The sequence below is a fragment of the Canis aureus genome, chromosome 24 (genome assembly GCF_053574225.1).
Source record: "Canis aureus isolate CA01 chromosome 24, VMU_Caureus_v.1.0, whole genome shotgun sequence".
Taxonomy (NCBI): Eukaryota; Metazoa; Chordata; class Mammalia; order Carnivora; family Canidae; genus Canis; species Canis aureus.
This window is the reverse complement of record NC_135634.1, coordinates 25838137-25853312: the sequence shown is the minus strand read 5'-3', so window position 1 is coordinate 25853312 and position 15176 is coordinate 25838137. Positions and strand designations below refer to the sequence as shown.

General features: G+C 33.5%; 2 protein-coding genes across 7 annotated transcripts in view; one reads left to right on the top strand and one right to left on the bottom strand.

Annotated features, from left to right (window-relative positions):
- The window catches only part of FBXO8 (F-box protein 8), a 76009-nt gene that overhangs the window by 5291 nt on the left and 55542 nt on the right, over positions 1-15176 (top strand). The gene's annotated exons all lie outside the window — the stretch shown is intronic.
- The window catches only part of CEP44 (centrosomal protein 44), a 38054-nt gene that overhangs the window by 13715 nt on the left and 9163 nt on the right, over positions 1-15176 (bottom strand). For 4 of the 6 annotated variants that reach the window (XM_077868590.1, XM_077868587.1, XM_077868588.1 and 1 more), the window contains 9 exons: positions 13105-13252; positions 11606-11752; positions 11127-11246; positions 10026-10196; positions 8859-9065; positions 8160-8235; positions 4041-4162; positions 3747-3784; positions 143-2749 (listed from right to left, as the gene is read on the bottom strand). In XM_077868590.1, coding sequence (XP_077724716.1) covers positions 2707-2749; positions 3747-3784; positions 4041-4162; positions 8160-8235; positions 8859-9065; positions 10026-10196; positions 11127-11246; positions 11606-11752; positions 13105-13252 — 1072 coding nt within the window. In that variant the 3' untranslated portion in view covers positions 143-2706. Of the gene's footprint in view, positions 1-142; positions 2750-3746; positions 3785-4040; positions 4163-8159; positions 8236-8858; positions 9066-10025; positions 10197-11126; positions 11247-11605; positions 11753-13104; positions 13253-15176 lie in introns of those variants that run through there. The other 2 variants (XM_077868593.1, XM_077868592.1) reach the window with 2 other exon arrangements.

The window sequence follows — 15176 nt, the reverse complement described above, 5'->3', positions numbered from 1 at the left end:
TAAAAAGTAAAAATTAAATCTATAATGTTACTTGAGCTCCAAAAGTGTTGTAGTTTGTAAAACTGACAAGGTCCTTTAATTTTTAATGTTTCCCCAAGAGCCTGTCAATTATATAAAGCTGTGAGTAATGAATGGTATAAAATGCAGTTCCAAAGTCTTTAAGTTTTATTTTTTAGTGAATATATTTATTCCATGTACATTATATTAAAAATTCTAGGACAAAACATAGAACTATTTTTCTCCAACTCCTTATATCTTTGCCTGGGATTTTCACATTGTTGATGTTACTTTTCTTGAGTCTGTTCTAAGTAGTATTTTACTTTACACATTTGTTTAGCATTCTAATACAAGCTTTATCCAGGCCTACTCACAGAGTATAGTACAGGTAGGGCAGCACAAGCTGCAGATGACTTTGTTGGCGGTATAATAAATACCTTTTATCCAGGTTATGGGAGAATTAATGGAATGGAGTTAGTGAAAATTCCCATTAAAGGTTTAATAATGTAGCTCCAAGGAATCTCTCTAAGATTCTCCTCTCTTACTTTCTCAAGACTCTCATGTTAAAAAAGCGGTTTAAGGTTACAAGCTACTTACCAAATTATCTGAGAAAACTTTAAAATTTTTCTACTATTTCTAAAAGAGTTAATAAATAATTTGGCTATTATTCAGTAACTTCAAAGTCAAGTTAGTTTTGTTTTCTGCAAAGATTATGTTGTCAGGGTAGTGTAGAGATTCTTTGTAAGTAAATATAGTGTATGAGTTGATTTTATTAGTTCTCGTTTAAAGTTGTTAGATAAAAATACTATAAAAAGTGGATTCCAAATTTCCAGTTGATAAGACATCTTTTACCATATTTTCAATAGCTACTTATATTTTGCATACTATATGTAAATTAGGACTAAAGAAATGTCAAATCATCTAATTGTGAGTACAATTGACCGCTGAACACAGGTGTCAGGAAGTCTACCCTCCATGCAGTCAAATCCTGCAAATAACTTTGAACTCCCCAAAAACTTAACTAGTAGCCTACTGTTGACCAGAATCCTTTCTAAAAACATAAAAGATGATATAACAGCATCTTTTTAATGTTATATATACTACATACTGTATTCTTACAATAAAGTAAACTAGAGAAAAGGAAATGTTATAAGAAAATCATAAGGGAGAAAAAAATACATTTATAGTACTGTACTATAAAAAATCCATGTTAAAAGTAGACCTGGGCAGTTCTGCACCATTCATACCTGTGCTGTACAAGGGTCAACTGTGTATGTATGCTATATATAGAAAAGAGGGACAGAAGAAAGAGACAGAGAAAAGGAGACTTATTTTTTCTGTGTTGCACAGGAAACGTGTTTTTTTTTTTTTTTAATTGAGTTTTTCAAAAGAGAAAATATCATTTTTGTTGGGAATCACTTGTTTTAATAAAAGGTAAAACACTGGCATATGAACCACAAGGTGGTGCTATAATTCCATGCTGGTACTGATATTTTTAAAAGTTACTAGTTTTTCCGTTAATAGCTGTAATATCTTGATTTTTATAATTTTTTATAATTAAAAAAATCTGATTTGGTTCATTAATTCTATAAATATTTACTGAAATTGTACTAAATTTAAACTTGTAGTTTTGACTTTAAAAATTCCTAAGCTTTAAAGTCTAATAACCAAACAGAATACTAAAAAATGTTTTCTTTAGTTATTTCTACACAGAATTTTAACTGTTTCATGTGACAAATATCAAAATACACTTATAGAATATAAACAAAGAATAAATAAAATACAATCAGATGATCTAAATAATAATAAAGAAAAAATATTCCTTTTTCCTTCCAAATAATGGAATCAATTTTCTTAAAGATTAACCAGGGCTATTATTACGTTTTTTATGTATAAAGTTAAAAAAAGATCATTTGTCTAGTAATGCATCTGGTAATTTAAAGTGAATTTCATTTTTCTCTTCATCTAAGACTTTTCCTCTAGAAAAAATAGAACTTCCCATCACTTAAAAGAAAACAAAAAACCATACTGTATATCTTGTAATACTGGATGGCCACCATCTGTGTCTGTGCTGCTGGTCTTAAAATGTGTTATGGAATAGAGCACTAAAATACTCAACACATTTTTCATGATGAACTTTCTGACCAGTTTCCAAATACAAAAAGAGAATCATACCTTCACTCTTTCACTGTTAACTGAAAATGTATTACTGCTTTTTGGTTAAACATAAAATCGCATTTTTATTTAATTTTCAATGAGCATTTTTAACTTTTCATTACAACATATTAGTCAGTACAGACGGCAAGATGGTATGCATGAGAGCCTCATGGGTACAATACACAAGTCCCAATTGGAATGTTTCCAACAGGATGTAAACCATAGTCCACAAGCCTGTACTTTAAAAAACATATTACTTAGCACACTGCCAACAAATGTCAACACAAAAATACAGTGCTGTAATGACTTCACTCTGTAAAAGAAATATATTGGCACATAGGTTTTCCTTAGAAAAGTAAAATAGAGTAAAGAAGTGTAATCATAGCATAAAAATAAGTATTTATTCAATACTGGAAAAAACTCATATGCCAAATGGAATTCAAATTCTTCATAAAAATATTGCAGCATATTAAAATTTATAGAGAATTCTTAAAATATACAACATGTACAGTAGCCAAAGTCCTAGAGAAGTTCCTGTAGAAAATTCTATAATTAATGATTTGGACATTTCAGTAACTCTGCAGTTTCTTCAAACCTGAAATATAAGAAGTAAATAACATTAAGCAAAAAAAAAAAAAAAAAAAAAAAAAAAAAAAATCGTAATAAGGCATAGGATTTAAGTCGCTGAAATTATGCTTTTGAATCTAAAATAAATCTCAGTATTTTTCTTATTTATGGGTACATAATAAATTAAGGATATACTATGGTCAGAAAGGAGAAACAGCAACCAAAGTCAATTATGAGTCTTTAATTTTTAAAGCATAAGTTATTTTAGTGCTTATTAATTTTCAAAGCAATACAGTTAAAGTAGTGGGGTGCATAATCTAATACAAGTTCATTTCATATTTCCTTTTAAGTGTTCTTTAATAACCATTTATAGTTTCACATCTGTACAAGATACAAGTATCATTTTTAGTATTACTTTACCAATACGGTCTGAAAGGCTGGCAATACTTTAACAATACTTAAAATGTTTCCAAACTCTCCACCTACAAATATTATTTAATATTTCGCTAAATCAGGGATCCCTGGGTGGCGCAGCGGTTTGGCGCCTGCCTTTGGCCCAGGGCGTGATCCTGGAGACCCGGGATCGAATCCCACGTCGGGCTCCCGGTGCATGGAGCCTGCTTCTCCCTCTGCCTGTGTCTCTGCCTCTCTCTGTGACTATCATAAATAAATAAATAAATAAAATTTAAAAAAAAAAAAAAAAAAAATATTTCGCTAAATCAGTTATCAAAAGTAGATAATACTCTTGATTAACTTTCAACCAAAAATATCTCTGCACTGTTTAATCCCACAATTAATTCCATTAACAATGTTTTACATCACTTGTTGGAAACCAAAACAGTGACTCATCTCACAAACACATAACTGTAGGTGGATTTATTATCCACTGGAGTCCTGAAGGAAATTCCACACCTGATTGAGAGACCTTTAAGGTTTGAAACACATATGCGCTTTCTATATATACTGTAATCCAATACAATTCCCTATAGAGAAATGAATTTCTGTTGCCCCTTTCTGTTACTTACATTTTTTTCATCCTTTCCATTTTCTGGATTGTTGTTTCCTTTAATTTAAAAAGCAACAAATTTAGGCGATTTCTCAAAGTAAACCATCATCAAAGATGGACCACGAACATATAAAACCCACTCTAAAACATTGCATAAAGTACTATTTACTTATCATAAAGAATTTTAACGAGAGATTAAGATTTACAGTTGCACTATTTTTCTTGCCAATGGCATATACAACTAAATCTAATGCTTGCTTGTTCTCCTGACCTTAGAAAGGAAATCATCTAAGCAGTTGCCAGTTTTTCTTACCTCTGAATTCTCTTTCAAACCACAGTAACTAGTACTTGAGGTTCTGGGAGTTGAATCTGATGACACAGTACTATAGCCAGAGGAAAGAGGAATACTTGTTTGCCTCTCTTTGCTTTTTCTGTCTGTGGGGAAATTAATTTTTAGGTTATCTTTTCCTTTCACAGTGGAGTCATCTAAATATTTTATGTATAAATGGAAGAAAAACAGACATTTTAATATGAAGTGGCTAATAGTACAGACCCAGATATATTTTTACTATTCTTTTAAGATAACAACCTAGACATAGAGATCTAGATGTTAAAAATAGGCTAGCAAAAGTTACAAAAGGTACTATTATGTTTATCATAGCAAATCAATTGAATAAATAGGCAAGTTCACAATTTTTAAGTGATTCAGGTATATTTTCTTAAAGTGGTGGTAACTATACCACCACTTGGTTAGTTAAGTAACACTGACTATACTTTTTAAAAATTAAGAAATATTCTATCCTAAGTTAAAGTGTATGGAAAAAACAATGCTTAAAATTCAGGGTTTACAGATTTTTTTTCTAAAGAACTGAACAACTTTCTACTTCCAGTATGATGATACCATTTATTCAACAAAATGATGGTAAATATTTACAACTAAATCAATTATAAAACATCACAGATAAGACAAGCTGCTATTAAATCGATTCCATAAGCCCTATGTTTTATAGCCAAGATACAGGTAGCTTCAAAATCGATGCCAAAAAAAAAAAAAAAATTAGACACCCATTTAAAATGGTTTACATGAGGACTGTTTTATTGTAAACCTACATAGACAACCTCAATTAGGGAAATAGTACTACTACCTGAGGACTGAAACAACTAGAAAGACTTACTTTCATCTCACATGGAGCCAGTCTCTTTTGTCTACTTCTCTTACCTATTTACTCCATTCCTCTGCATGAGTCTGAACAAAATGGCCAGCTCAGCCCAGGCTCAACATCATTTGACTAACTTAGTATCCTAATACCAAATTCCCAAGGGAGAGAAAATGATCTGGCTCAACACCTTTTGGTTTGGTATTCCCTGGATTAGGTGTCTACTTTTGATCCAGTTCAATCAAAATCACATTGTACAACCCTGAAGGTTAGGGTTGTACAATTAGGTTAGGTTAGGGTTAGCTCAACCCAGGTCTTTTAGCAGGAGCTGTTGGCAGTAGATGATTTCAAGGAATAACTTGAAACTAAGAAGGAACTATACCTACCATTCCCCAATCTTGAGTTATTTTCTATGAATAGAAGTGTCCTTTGAAAGTATTGAATTATGCTGTTCAAAAATTGTGGGGGGAGGGGGGAGAGTCCTAGGACAGGAAATAGAGTGGGAAGACAGAATGAAAGGTGAATGGAAGGTAAAGGAATGGCTCTCTAGATTCTGCCTTCTGGGGCCTAGATTGGAGGGATCTATCTAGCCTCAAGGGTGTACTTCATGATGGGAAAATGCTGGTATTAGGCAGGCTAGAGTGGCAATTCGAAGAGCCACACAGGGCATTCCAGAGATTACAGAATGAGGCATGTACTAAACATAGGCCATATTTAATAGCCAGATCAGATAAGTGTGTATTACTTTCTGTGACAATTTTTCCTATTGCTTTCCTGAGCTATTGGTATCATCTTCCTCATTTAAACATAATGGCTCCTTAGCTGTGCTATGAGAGTGTGCTAAGGCCATTGTTTTGGAATTTCAGAGTCACTACTAACAGATCTCTGTGAAGACAGGGGATCTCTCAGATCAAGATTTCCTAGCCAACTCTCTCCGCATGGCCCTCAATCTTTCACTGCCAACTTTGGAGAATTATGATCTTACTGCATTAAGAGAACTAGTTAGGTCCTTTGCCATTTAACTGTACAGGTATCTCCCACTTTTTGAAAGTTCATATTATGCCACTTGTCTTTTACAAAAGACCCACATTAGTTCAGTGCTTGTTTTGTAGCAAGTCATTAAAGAGGCATCACACACCCTGAGTAGTGAGAGTAGCCCTGCCAAACTCCTTCCCTGGCAGTTATACTCAGCATCTGAGCACCAGGGCGCCACAGCTTTGAACTGTTTCTGTAAGCAACTGTGCTTTATCACAATTTAATTATGCATCTGTTAGCAAGATGTGTCCTTAGGTATCAGAAAAGCCTAAGAAAAGTTATTTTTTGGGTCTGGGAATGCCCCCAGTTTTCTTATGAATCAATGGTAATTGCTTATTTGCTTTATACCACTTAGGCTTATGAAAGGTTTCACAGTAATGCTCTTCTTTCCGATAGCAGGGAAACCTGAAATTTGTAAGCCAGTACTTCCCAATCAAGAAAAATTTATGTCCAACTGATTTCCAGATATTTTGCCTAAGTATTTCATAATTTGAGATTTTCAAAAGTAAACTTTTTTTTCCCAAACTTTCTCAATTCTCTATTTTATTAAAGAGTAATGACTATGTATCCAGTCACACAAGTCAAACACAAGTGGTCAGTCTTGACTTTTTCCCTCTCCTTTACCACTTCTGTCAGTAATCAAGGCCTAACAGCTAAAAAAAACTCTTCCTCCTTATCCTCACTATTATAGCCTTAGTAAACACTCTCACTATTCTGAAATAAAATCACTGACTCTACAAATTACTGTCCTTGTGTTATATTCCTATAATGAATCACTATTCTGCTTTAAGATGACTAATAAAACAAATCCGATCCTATCAGCTTTGCTAAAATCTTTAGGACTCCACATAACTCCATGTTTTTGTCTTTCCACTCTTCTGCTTCAATTTCCTTTATATGCCCACATGTACCCTTCCTTCTAGTTTATACTGGAACGACAATTTTGTGATACCATAACTTGATGGATACTTTTCTTGGTAGGAAAAAGCCACAAAAATATCAAAGCAAAAACAGAAAGAGCCTAAGTATCCTCACTGTATCCTCCACTGAATATAATTTCATAGAAAATCAACATCACATAAGGTCACTTCATTACCTTGATGAAACAAAAAAGACTACTCTGTCATGTATGACTATAAACAAGGACACCATGTAAGCAGTAACACACAAATGACCAAGTATATTGTCTCCCAAATAACATGAGTGCTTCTTCTTTCTCACTGAAAATTTCAGCTTTTTCATTATTATTAATCAAACAGTTCCTGCTTCCTGATAGCACTCAAACTGGAAGAACCCTCACTTCTTTAAACTGTCACCAAAATCACCCAGCATAAACCCAATCCTTATAATAAAAAAGCCTCTTCTCACTGATTTTTACCAAGACACCAAGTCACCAAGTCACCTTACAGCTCCCCATGGAAACACTATTTCTGATAAAAGTCACAAAAACCATTCCTAACTTAACATAATCCTAAAATCAGATTGAATTATTGCTCTTCCAAGTGAGATCAAACTCTGCTTCCATGTAGCATGTACATATAAGGTATAAATGTAAGGATTTATATGTAAACTTGATTCTTCTAATTGGTCATGGTCAGATTATAAAGTTTCTGAATTTATAATCTAACCCATTTCAGATGGTGGCCTGTGTACTCATCAAAGTCACAGCACAGTGGTTTAAACTTGTATATGTGTTAACTAAATGGCTTAAAGGTATGCTATGTAATCATGTTAGTAAAATTATAAGCATGAACATGCAAAAGCAAAGTTGGAAAAGGCAAAGTTTTGCAAATAGCAGGAATTCAATATTCTTTCACTATATATAAAAAAAATTGAGCTCTATATTCAGATATTGGAGATAGAAGTACAGACCTAATTTCTGTCTGCTAGACAGCACATAAGGTAAAGATCTTGATCTCAAGGATCTCAGAGTTGAGCTTTGGAATTTGCTAAATAAATGAATGAATGATAAATGCAAAGAGGAAACATTTTATCAAATCAGAAATGTGTAGTCTAATAAATTTACTGCCCAAACCACTATGTCATGTAAGATAGGTAAGCTGGCTTTTATAGCAATCCTTGACTTCAGCAGTCTATAAATTCAATACTGTCTTTGTTCCAGGAGTTCTGCAGTTTCTAAAAAATAAGGCTTGGGAATATTATCAAATATCAATATAAATCATCCTCATGAAAACTCCTTACCGTACCACCAATACCATTGCCATTACATTAGAACTTACCAGGATTCAGAATATCTATGTCATTACTAGATTCGTAGTCTTCATTGAGTTCATTGAAGTCTATATATTCATTATTCTGAAATAACAGATTTTATTTAGAATAAAAGGAAAAGAAAAATGTTCTCCTTTTATATTCTGCTAAGCATAAAATATAAAGACGATATGAAGAATGTTTAAACATTTTTAACTGAACCTGAAATAGAAATCCTAAGTAAAAAAAAAAAAAAAAAAAAAAAAAAAAGACTTCTTAGATTTGACAAGGCTATGGCAAATTTAGTTAACCGTTTCTATGAAATTTGATCAAAGTAAATGAGTGAAAAAGGAAGTCATAATTTAATTTTTCCTGTCCATTTTTCTCTTTTCCCTGTAAAACAGGAGGCTATTTGTGCTAAAGAAATATAATTTTAAGCTTCTCATAAAAGTCAAACAATCCTACCTTATTTTAAATGCTTCGAGGATTAAAAGCTCTAAAAGCTGAACCTATAGTTTTCCAGATTATTGTATTTGATAAAAAAGAAAAACACTAACTGTAACAGCAACAACAAAATGGGTTATATCTAAATAGGACCTCATTTCAACTAAACATTTTCCCACTATCTTAATAGTCTCTTAATTAACTTTTCTAAAATGTACACTTAACAATGAATAAAAACTTGATTATATCTGAGACATCCTATAAATATTAAGTAAAGAAAATACCTTTTTAGACAGCAGCATTTCTGTTTCAAGAAGAGTGACACGACTTAGAAGATTAGTCCAGGTTTTTTCATTTACCATCACTTTTCCTTTCATTTTTTCTTCCAAAGATTCTAATCTACTCTCTACCAAAGCCAGTTTCTGAAGCTTTTCTTGGCATTCAGTAAGCATTGTCTGTAGTGCAGTAATCTCAGGATTAATTCTAATATCCTAAAATGAATAGAAAGGTTAAAAATCATATTACACAAACTGAAATTCCTTTAAAAATCAACATATCCCCATTTTCACTGCACTGTGTTGTTTCAACAGTTACAGCAGGCAGTATAGCATGAGAGTTGAGTGATCTGTAGAGGCAAGATGCTTGGGCAGTGAAATTACCTCATCTGAGGTGTATAACCCTGATGTCTCAATTCCCTTATATATACAAAAAAAACCCACAAAAAAAAACAGTACCTACTTAATGGGGTTCCTGTGAGAATTAAATTAATTTGCATAAAGCTCTTGGAAGAATACCTGGTGGTATGATAAAACTGTCACTAACTAGCTTTTGTAATAGCCCTTAGCACAAAGCTAAGAGGGAGTGGCCAAAAAATGACAGTGCATTGAGACTGTTCAGTTTGCTATACATGGGAAATAAGTTTAATGACCACGTGGTAGATTTTATAAAGGACAACTTGTATACTGTGATATACAGAAGTTACCAGATACAGAAGACAGACAGAAAAGTTTAGCAGGAGCAGTATGGATTACATGCTATATAATAGGGTCTGTGGCAATGAAATAACAGGAAAGGTATTCAGAAAGTGAGAGAAAAGGACCCAAGGGCCCAAAAAGGAAAATGAAGGAGATAGATAGTAGAGAACCCACATGGTACAGAGTAGTGCCATCTCTATCTCTTGCCAGACTATAAATTCCCTGAAGCAAAGTACTATCTCTTATTCATCTTTGCCTTACCCATAACACCTGGCCCAGCACCCTAAACATAAGTAGGAAATAATATCTGTGGAATCATATACAGTAGACTTATTTATTCTTAAATAATGGTAACAAAGGTGTTGTGTCACGGTTAATAATTTGAAAGCTTAGAGACATTCCAAAGCTTAGATGCTTAAGTAATTATGTCCATCAAAGTAAACACTGGCATCAGCTAAAGAAGTCCAAAATTCTTACTTGTTGTTCAGACTTGATTTCAAGGAACTTTACTTCAGGAACCTTTATTTCAGTAGTCTTTAAGTCACATACATCAAATGCTTCTCTTACATCTGTTACGGTACTTATTGTATCTTCGGGAATGTTAAGGCCATCTTCATTATACAGGTGACGGATCACCACAGCTTTTTTCTGCACAGAAAAAATACATCAGAGCTGCATTAATAGTTTTCTCATATAATTATTTTAAACATAATTATTTTAAACATCTCATATAATTATTTAAAACATTTTATTTTAATTTTGCAGAAGAAATATCCATCTTCCTTTTAAGTATTACAAAAGTTTATTTTTAAATGTTTTAAAGAAGATTGTGTTGATTTACTTGAGAGAGAGGGGAGAGAGAGCGAGAGAGAGAGACCATGAGCAGGGAAGAGAGGGAGAAGCAGGCTTCCCATGAGTAGAGAACCCGACTCAGGGCTTGATCCCAGGACCCTGAGATCATGACGTGAGCTGAAGGCAGACACTTAACCAACTGAGCCACCCAGGAGCCCCAACATTTACTAAAGTTGAAACAATATATTAAGGTATATGTCAAACACTATTGATTAAACTGTTATTTATATCATTTATATTATTTTGTGTAATGATGAAATTGTGGTCGTGATTTTTAGAGAATTATGTACTAAAAAAATTGAAATACCTATTTCAATAATGTCTGAGATTTGACTCATTGTTTCAGATTTGGGGGAAAGATGTTGGAAAAGTGGTTATAGTACTGATAAAACACAATTAAGGAGGGATTGATAAACTGCTGATAGTGAGAAAGGGTACTTGAATAATCTTTTTTTTTTTTTTTTTTAATTTAACAGAGAGAGAGCGCATGCACACAAGCAGGGGAGCAGCAGGTAGAGGGCAAGGGAGAAGTAGGCTCCTCACTGAGCAGGGAGTCCAATGTGGTGCTTGATGACAGGACCTTGGGATCATGACTCAAGCAGAAGGCAGACACTTAACTGACTGAGCCATCCTGGCACTCCAGCAATGGGTACTTTTATAAATGTTTGAAATGTTCTGTAATTAGATAATTCTTAACACTGAAACATTTTCTTTCAATTTTCCTACCTTTCCTGAAGTTATAAACCTGCCAGTGCTGTCCATGCCAACAGATTCTGTAGATGTCTTCTCAGTGCTTAAAGGTTCTGACTTAATAGAACTGATTTTCTTTCTTTGTTGTGATGGAATCTTAAAAAAAAAAAAAGTATTAAGACTAATTTCATGTGAAAGCTGACATATTTAAATTATATTTAAATTTTCATATATGAAATATGGCCAAATAATAAGTATCTGATGAGACAGGTCTTTTGAAAACTAAGAAGTGAGGAAATGTTTGAACTGTTAGCTTAGGACTAGTAGTTCAAAGTCACAAATGCTTAAAAACAAGTGACCAGTACTTAAAGGAAACATCAGGTGTGAACATTACAATAATTGTACTAATTGTACTAACTGTAATAATCTGTGTTAGTTTGCTATCTAGGGGATTGACTTTATACATTAAAATACTGGGCCACTTGGAACAAGTTAAAATGAATTAATAAAATTACCTTCTCAAGACTACTTAATTCCTTGTGCTTTTTCATCACACAATTCAAAATATCACAAATAATTTGGATTTTCCATTCTGCAAATCCACATTGGAGAAACTGCTTTTTTGTCAAGATTGGTTTATAATTAAATTGATCACGAAGAAGCTGTAAAAAGGGAATAAATCAAAATCCAAAATGATAAATGGCCACCTGATCAGGAATGTAAAACCATCTCTGAGAGGAGAAGGGAGGATCAAGCCATTGGATTAAGGGTACTAAAGAGATTTATTAGGGTGGTGTGAGTCATGACCAGGTAGGAGAGGTATTCGCAGAGAAAACAGGTAGCTAGGAAGTAGCAGAGACTAGATGGCTGTCCAGGGAGATGAAAAAATATAGCCCATGATCAGAAAGTTCAAATATCTTCATTGGTACTAAAAACCTCCTTAACTTACTAGATAATAAATACCATACCAGATGTCAGAAAAATAATTTAATTCTTCTAGCACATGACTTCTTAGACAAGTTAATAGGCCTGAGTTTCAATGTCTCATTTGTAAAGTGAGAGAAATAGATCAACTAGATCAGCAATTTTCAAAGCCCACGTTACAGAACCCTAGGATTTTTTAGAAGTGCCTTTTAGGTTTCCATAGAAGCTTGCTGGGTGTTAGAGGCAAAGATAGGGAAGATGAGACATAGACTCTGCACATAATAGGTCCCATTTTTTCAAATGCAACTCACTACTTAAAAAAATAAATTGATTTGATAAATGGGTTTTATTTTAACAACAGTGAGAAAACCAGTGAGTAAAAATTAATGGTAATCTGAAGGTATTTTTCTAATCATGAGATTAAGTTCAGTATACATACAGTACAAAGGTAGATACTAGAGTACATATAAGAAATGGTCCCAGGAAGCCTGGGTGGCTCAAGCGGTTGAGCGTCTCTGCCTTTGGCTCAGGGTCCTGGGATCAAGTCCAGGACTTGATATTTTTTCTGTGCATATCGGGCTCTCTGCTTGCAGCCTGCTTCTCCCTCTGCCTATGTCTCTGCCTCTTTCTCTCTCTCTCTCTCTCCTTCCTCTGCCTATGTCTCTGCCTATCTCTATCTCTTTGTCATGAATAAATAAAATCTTAAAAACAAAACAAAACACATGGTCCCAGACCTCAACAAACATAAAATCTCAAAGCTGTAGTTCCCTCTTACAAATAACTAAATCATAATTCTACAAACCACAAACCTCACTCAATAGTTACATTTCTAACTTCTGCCAATATGCCAAATTTTACTAACATTTGATATAATAAAAGCAAATGATAACCAATGACAAATGTTTACCAACTGCCACTTATTAGATTATAAAACATAAAGGAAACTTAAATTATATCTTGATTCTAATAGGGACTGCATCCAAATGAGAAATGCATTTGAAAATACGGATTGCACATATATTTAAGGGATTATTATAAAACCCTTAAATCATCCAATGACTCCTGAAATAATTCATAAACTCAAAAATACCTTATAGACAGTATCTACAAAACGCAAGTCATTCTTCGCTATGAGCTCTATGTTGGATTCCATCAAAAGTTCTGCTATATAAGGTGAATATGAGGTAAGGGAATAGCTGATGATGGGCAAAGATGCTGCTGTATCTCCCTTTACCAAACTGTTCAGGAGAAAAAAGAAAAGATATTTAATGAGCATAATTTCACAAAGTTAGATTAAGAAATATAAAATATGGTGTCAATAATTTATAAATTAATCCAAATAATTAGAAGATACACAAAACCCTTTAGATTCTATCCCCTACTCTCAGTATAGCCAAATTACATGAAATAAGTTATTAAACATTTAGCTCTTTAGTAATAGTACAGTCTATTCCCTACAGTATTTGAGTTTGCAAAGTTCAGCTTTACTTAATCAGTCCATTTTCTCTAATTAAATGTACCACCTTATAGTGCTCAAGTACACATTATAGTTTTGCAAACACTTGTTTTAGTACTTCTTTTGCTCTTTATAATAAACCTGCAAAGGTAAAATATTATGAATTCTATGTTACAGAGAGAAAAACAGGGCTGGAAAAGGCATCTGCTATAACAGTGTTGATCAGTTTGCAATCTACCACTTATATCTGTGCCGTAACAGATTATGCTAATTTCTCCAGTCTAAAAAGGTATCATTCTTTTCTGCCTGTTATTCGCTCTTATGAATTATTTGGCAAATCTCAAGCCTTCCAGGAAGCCATCTTCAATGTTCTGATCCATACTGATGTTTCGAAAAACTGAGTCCCAGAGCATTCAGTGTCTAATGCCTCAGCTCGGTCTTGTACTGTTTTCTATTTGTCTACACATATGAACCTTGTTTTCTCAATGTGAAGTATCTTCACCGATTCTCTCACAACAAAGTAAGGAGGTATTTGTTCAATTAGCCAGTTATGTGTTCAACCAAAGTAAAAATGTACTTACAGAAAACATTTATTTTCCACAAAATACAAGACATACGTAAATTTCTCCATCCTTACTCAAAATTTTTTTAAAAGGCAGAGAACAAGTGTATAATGATAAAATTTTATTTTTCAGGACAAAACACATTATTTCTTTTACATTTATGGGTACAATAATATTCTACCCAATGAGAAAACTGATCTGACAACCTTGTTTATTCGTTCAAAACAGAACATATAAAAACAATACTTTTGAACAGCAAAATCTGTCCATTTTATGCACATTAGGACTAGAAGACAGCCTGGTCTACGTTTAATGCTTCTTGTTTTAATTCAAAAATCTTGGTTATCCAGTTTTTAAAGGGCTTTGATTGGAAATAGTAATAAAACAGCTCTTATAAACTGGAACAGAGACAGAAACAGCAGATGCTGAGAAAAAGTTTAAAAATGGATAAGTAATAGAAGGAATCAAAATATGTGTGGGGGGAGTGTGTATGTGGGTGAGCGGAGTAATCTGAATTAGCAGCAAGTAGCATTATCTATTTCAACAGACCCAGAGTTACTATGTTGTGAAATAGTCTAAATATTAGTGTTCTTAATGATACTCCCACGTCAGTTAGAAAATCAAAGCTCAAATGCCATGGTCAAAAGATATGAGAATAATCAGTATATTTTCCAAGTGTTTCTATCCAGAATGTATCTTAAAATGATGCTCCAAGTAGTAAGAAGAAAACATGGCTATTTGGACTGGTTAAGTCCCAGCAAGACTAGAAAATAGAGATTTCCTTGTTTTAATGAAGCAGGATTGGATTGGTATGTGCTGTGGGAACCTTCTGCTTCTCACAAAGAAGGCCTGGAATCAGCCATTAGACTTCAGCTTCCACCCCCTGTCCTCACTATCCTTTCATCTGCAGTTATCTCTTGGGGTTAGCTCTCCCTACTGTCCATCCACTCTTATATGTAAAGCACATTACTTCCGGATTCTCTTTTTTTACTGTTTTAACCAAGTTTTACTCTACTACTAGAACATATACCTAATATGGACTTGTCCCTTGACATTTCACTCATTGAATAAATAAGTGTCTAGTTACCTACTAACACACGCCAGGCATAACTCTAGATGCGGGGATACTGCAGTGGACAAAAC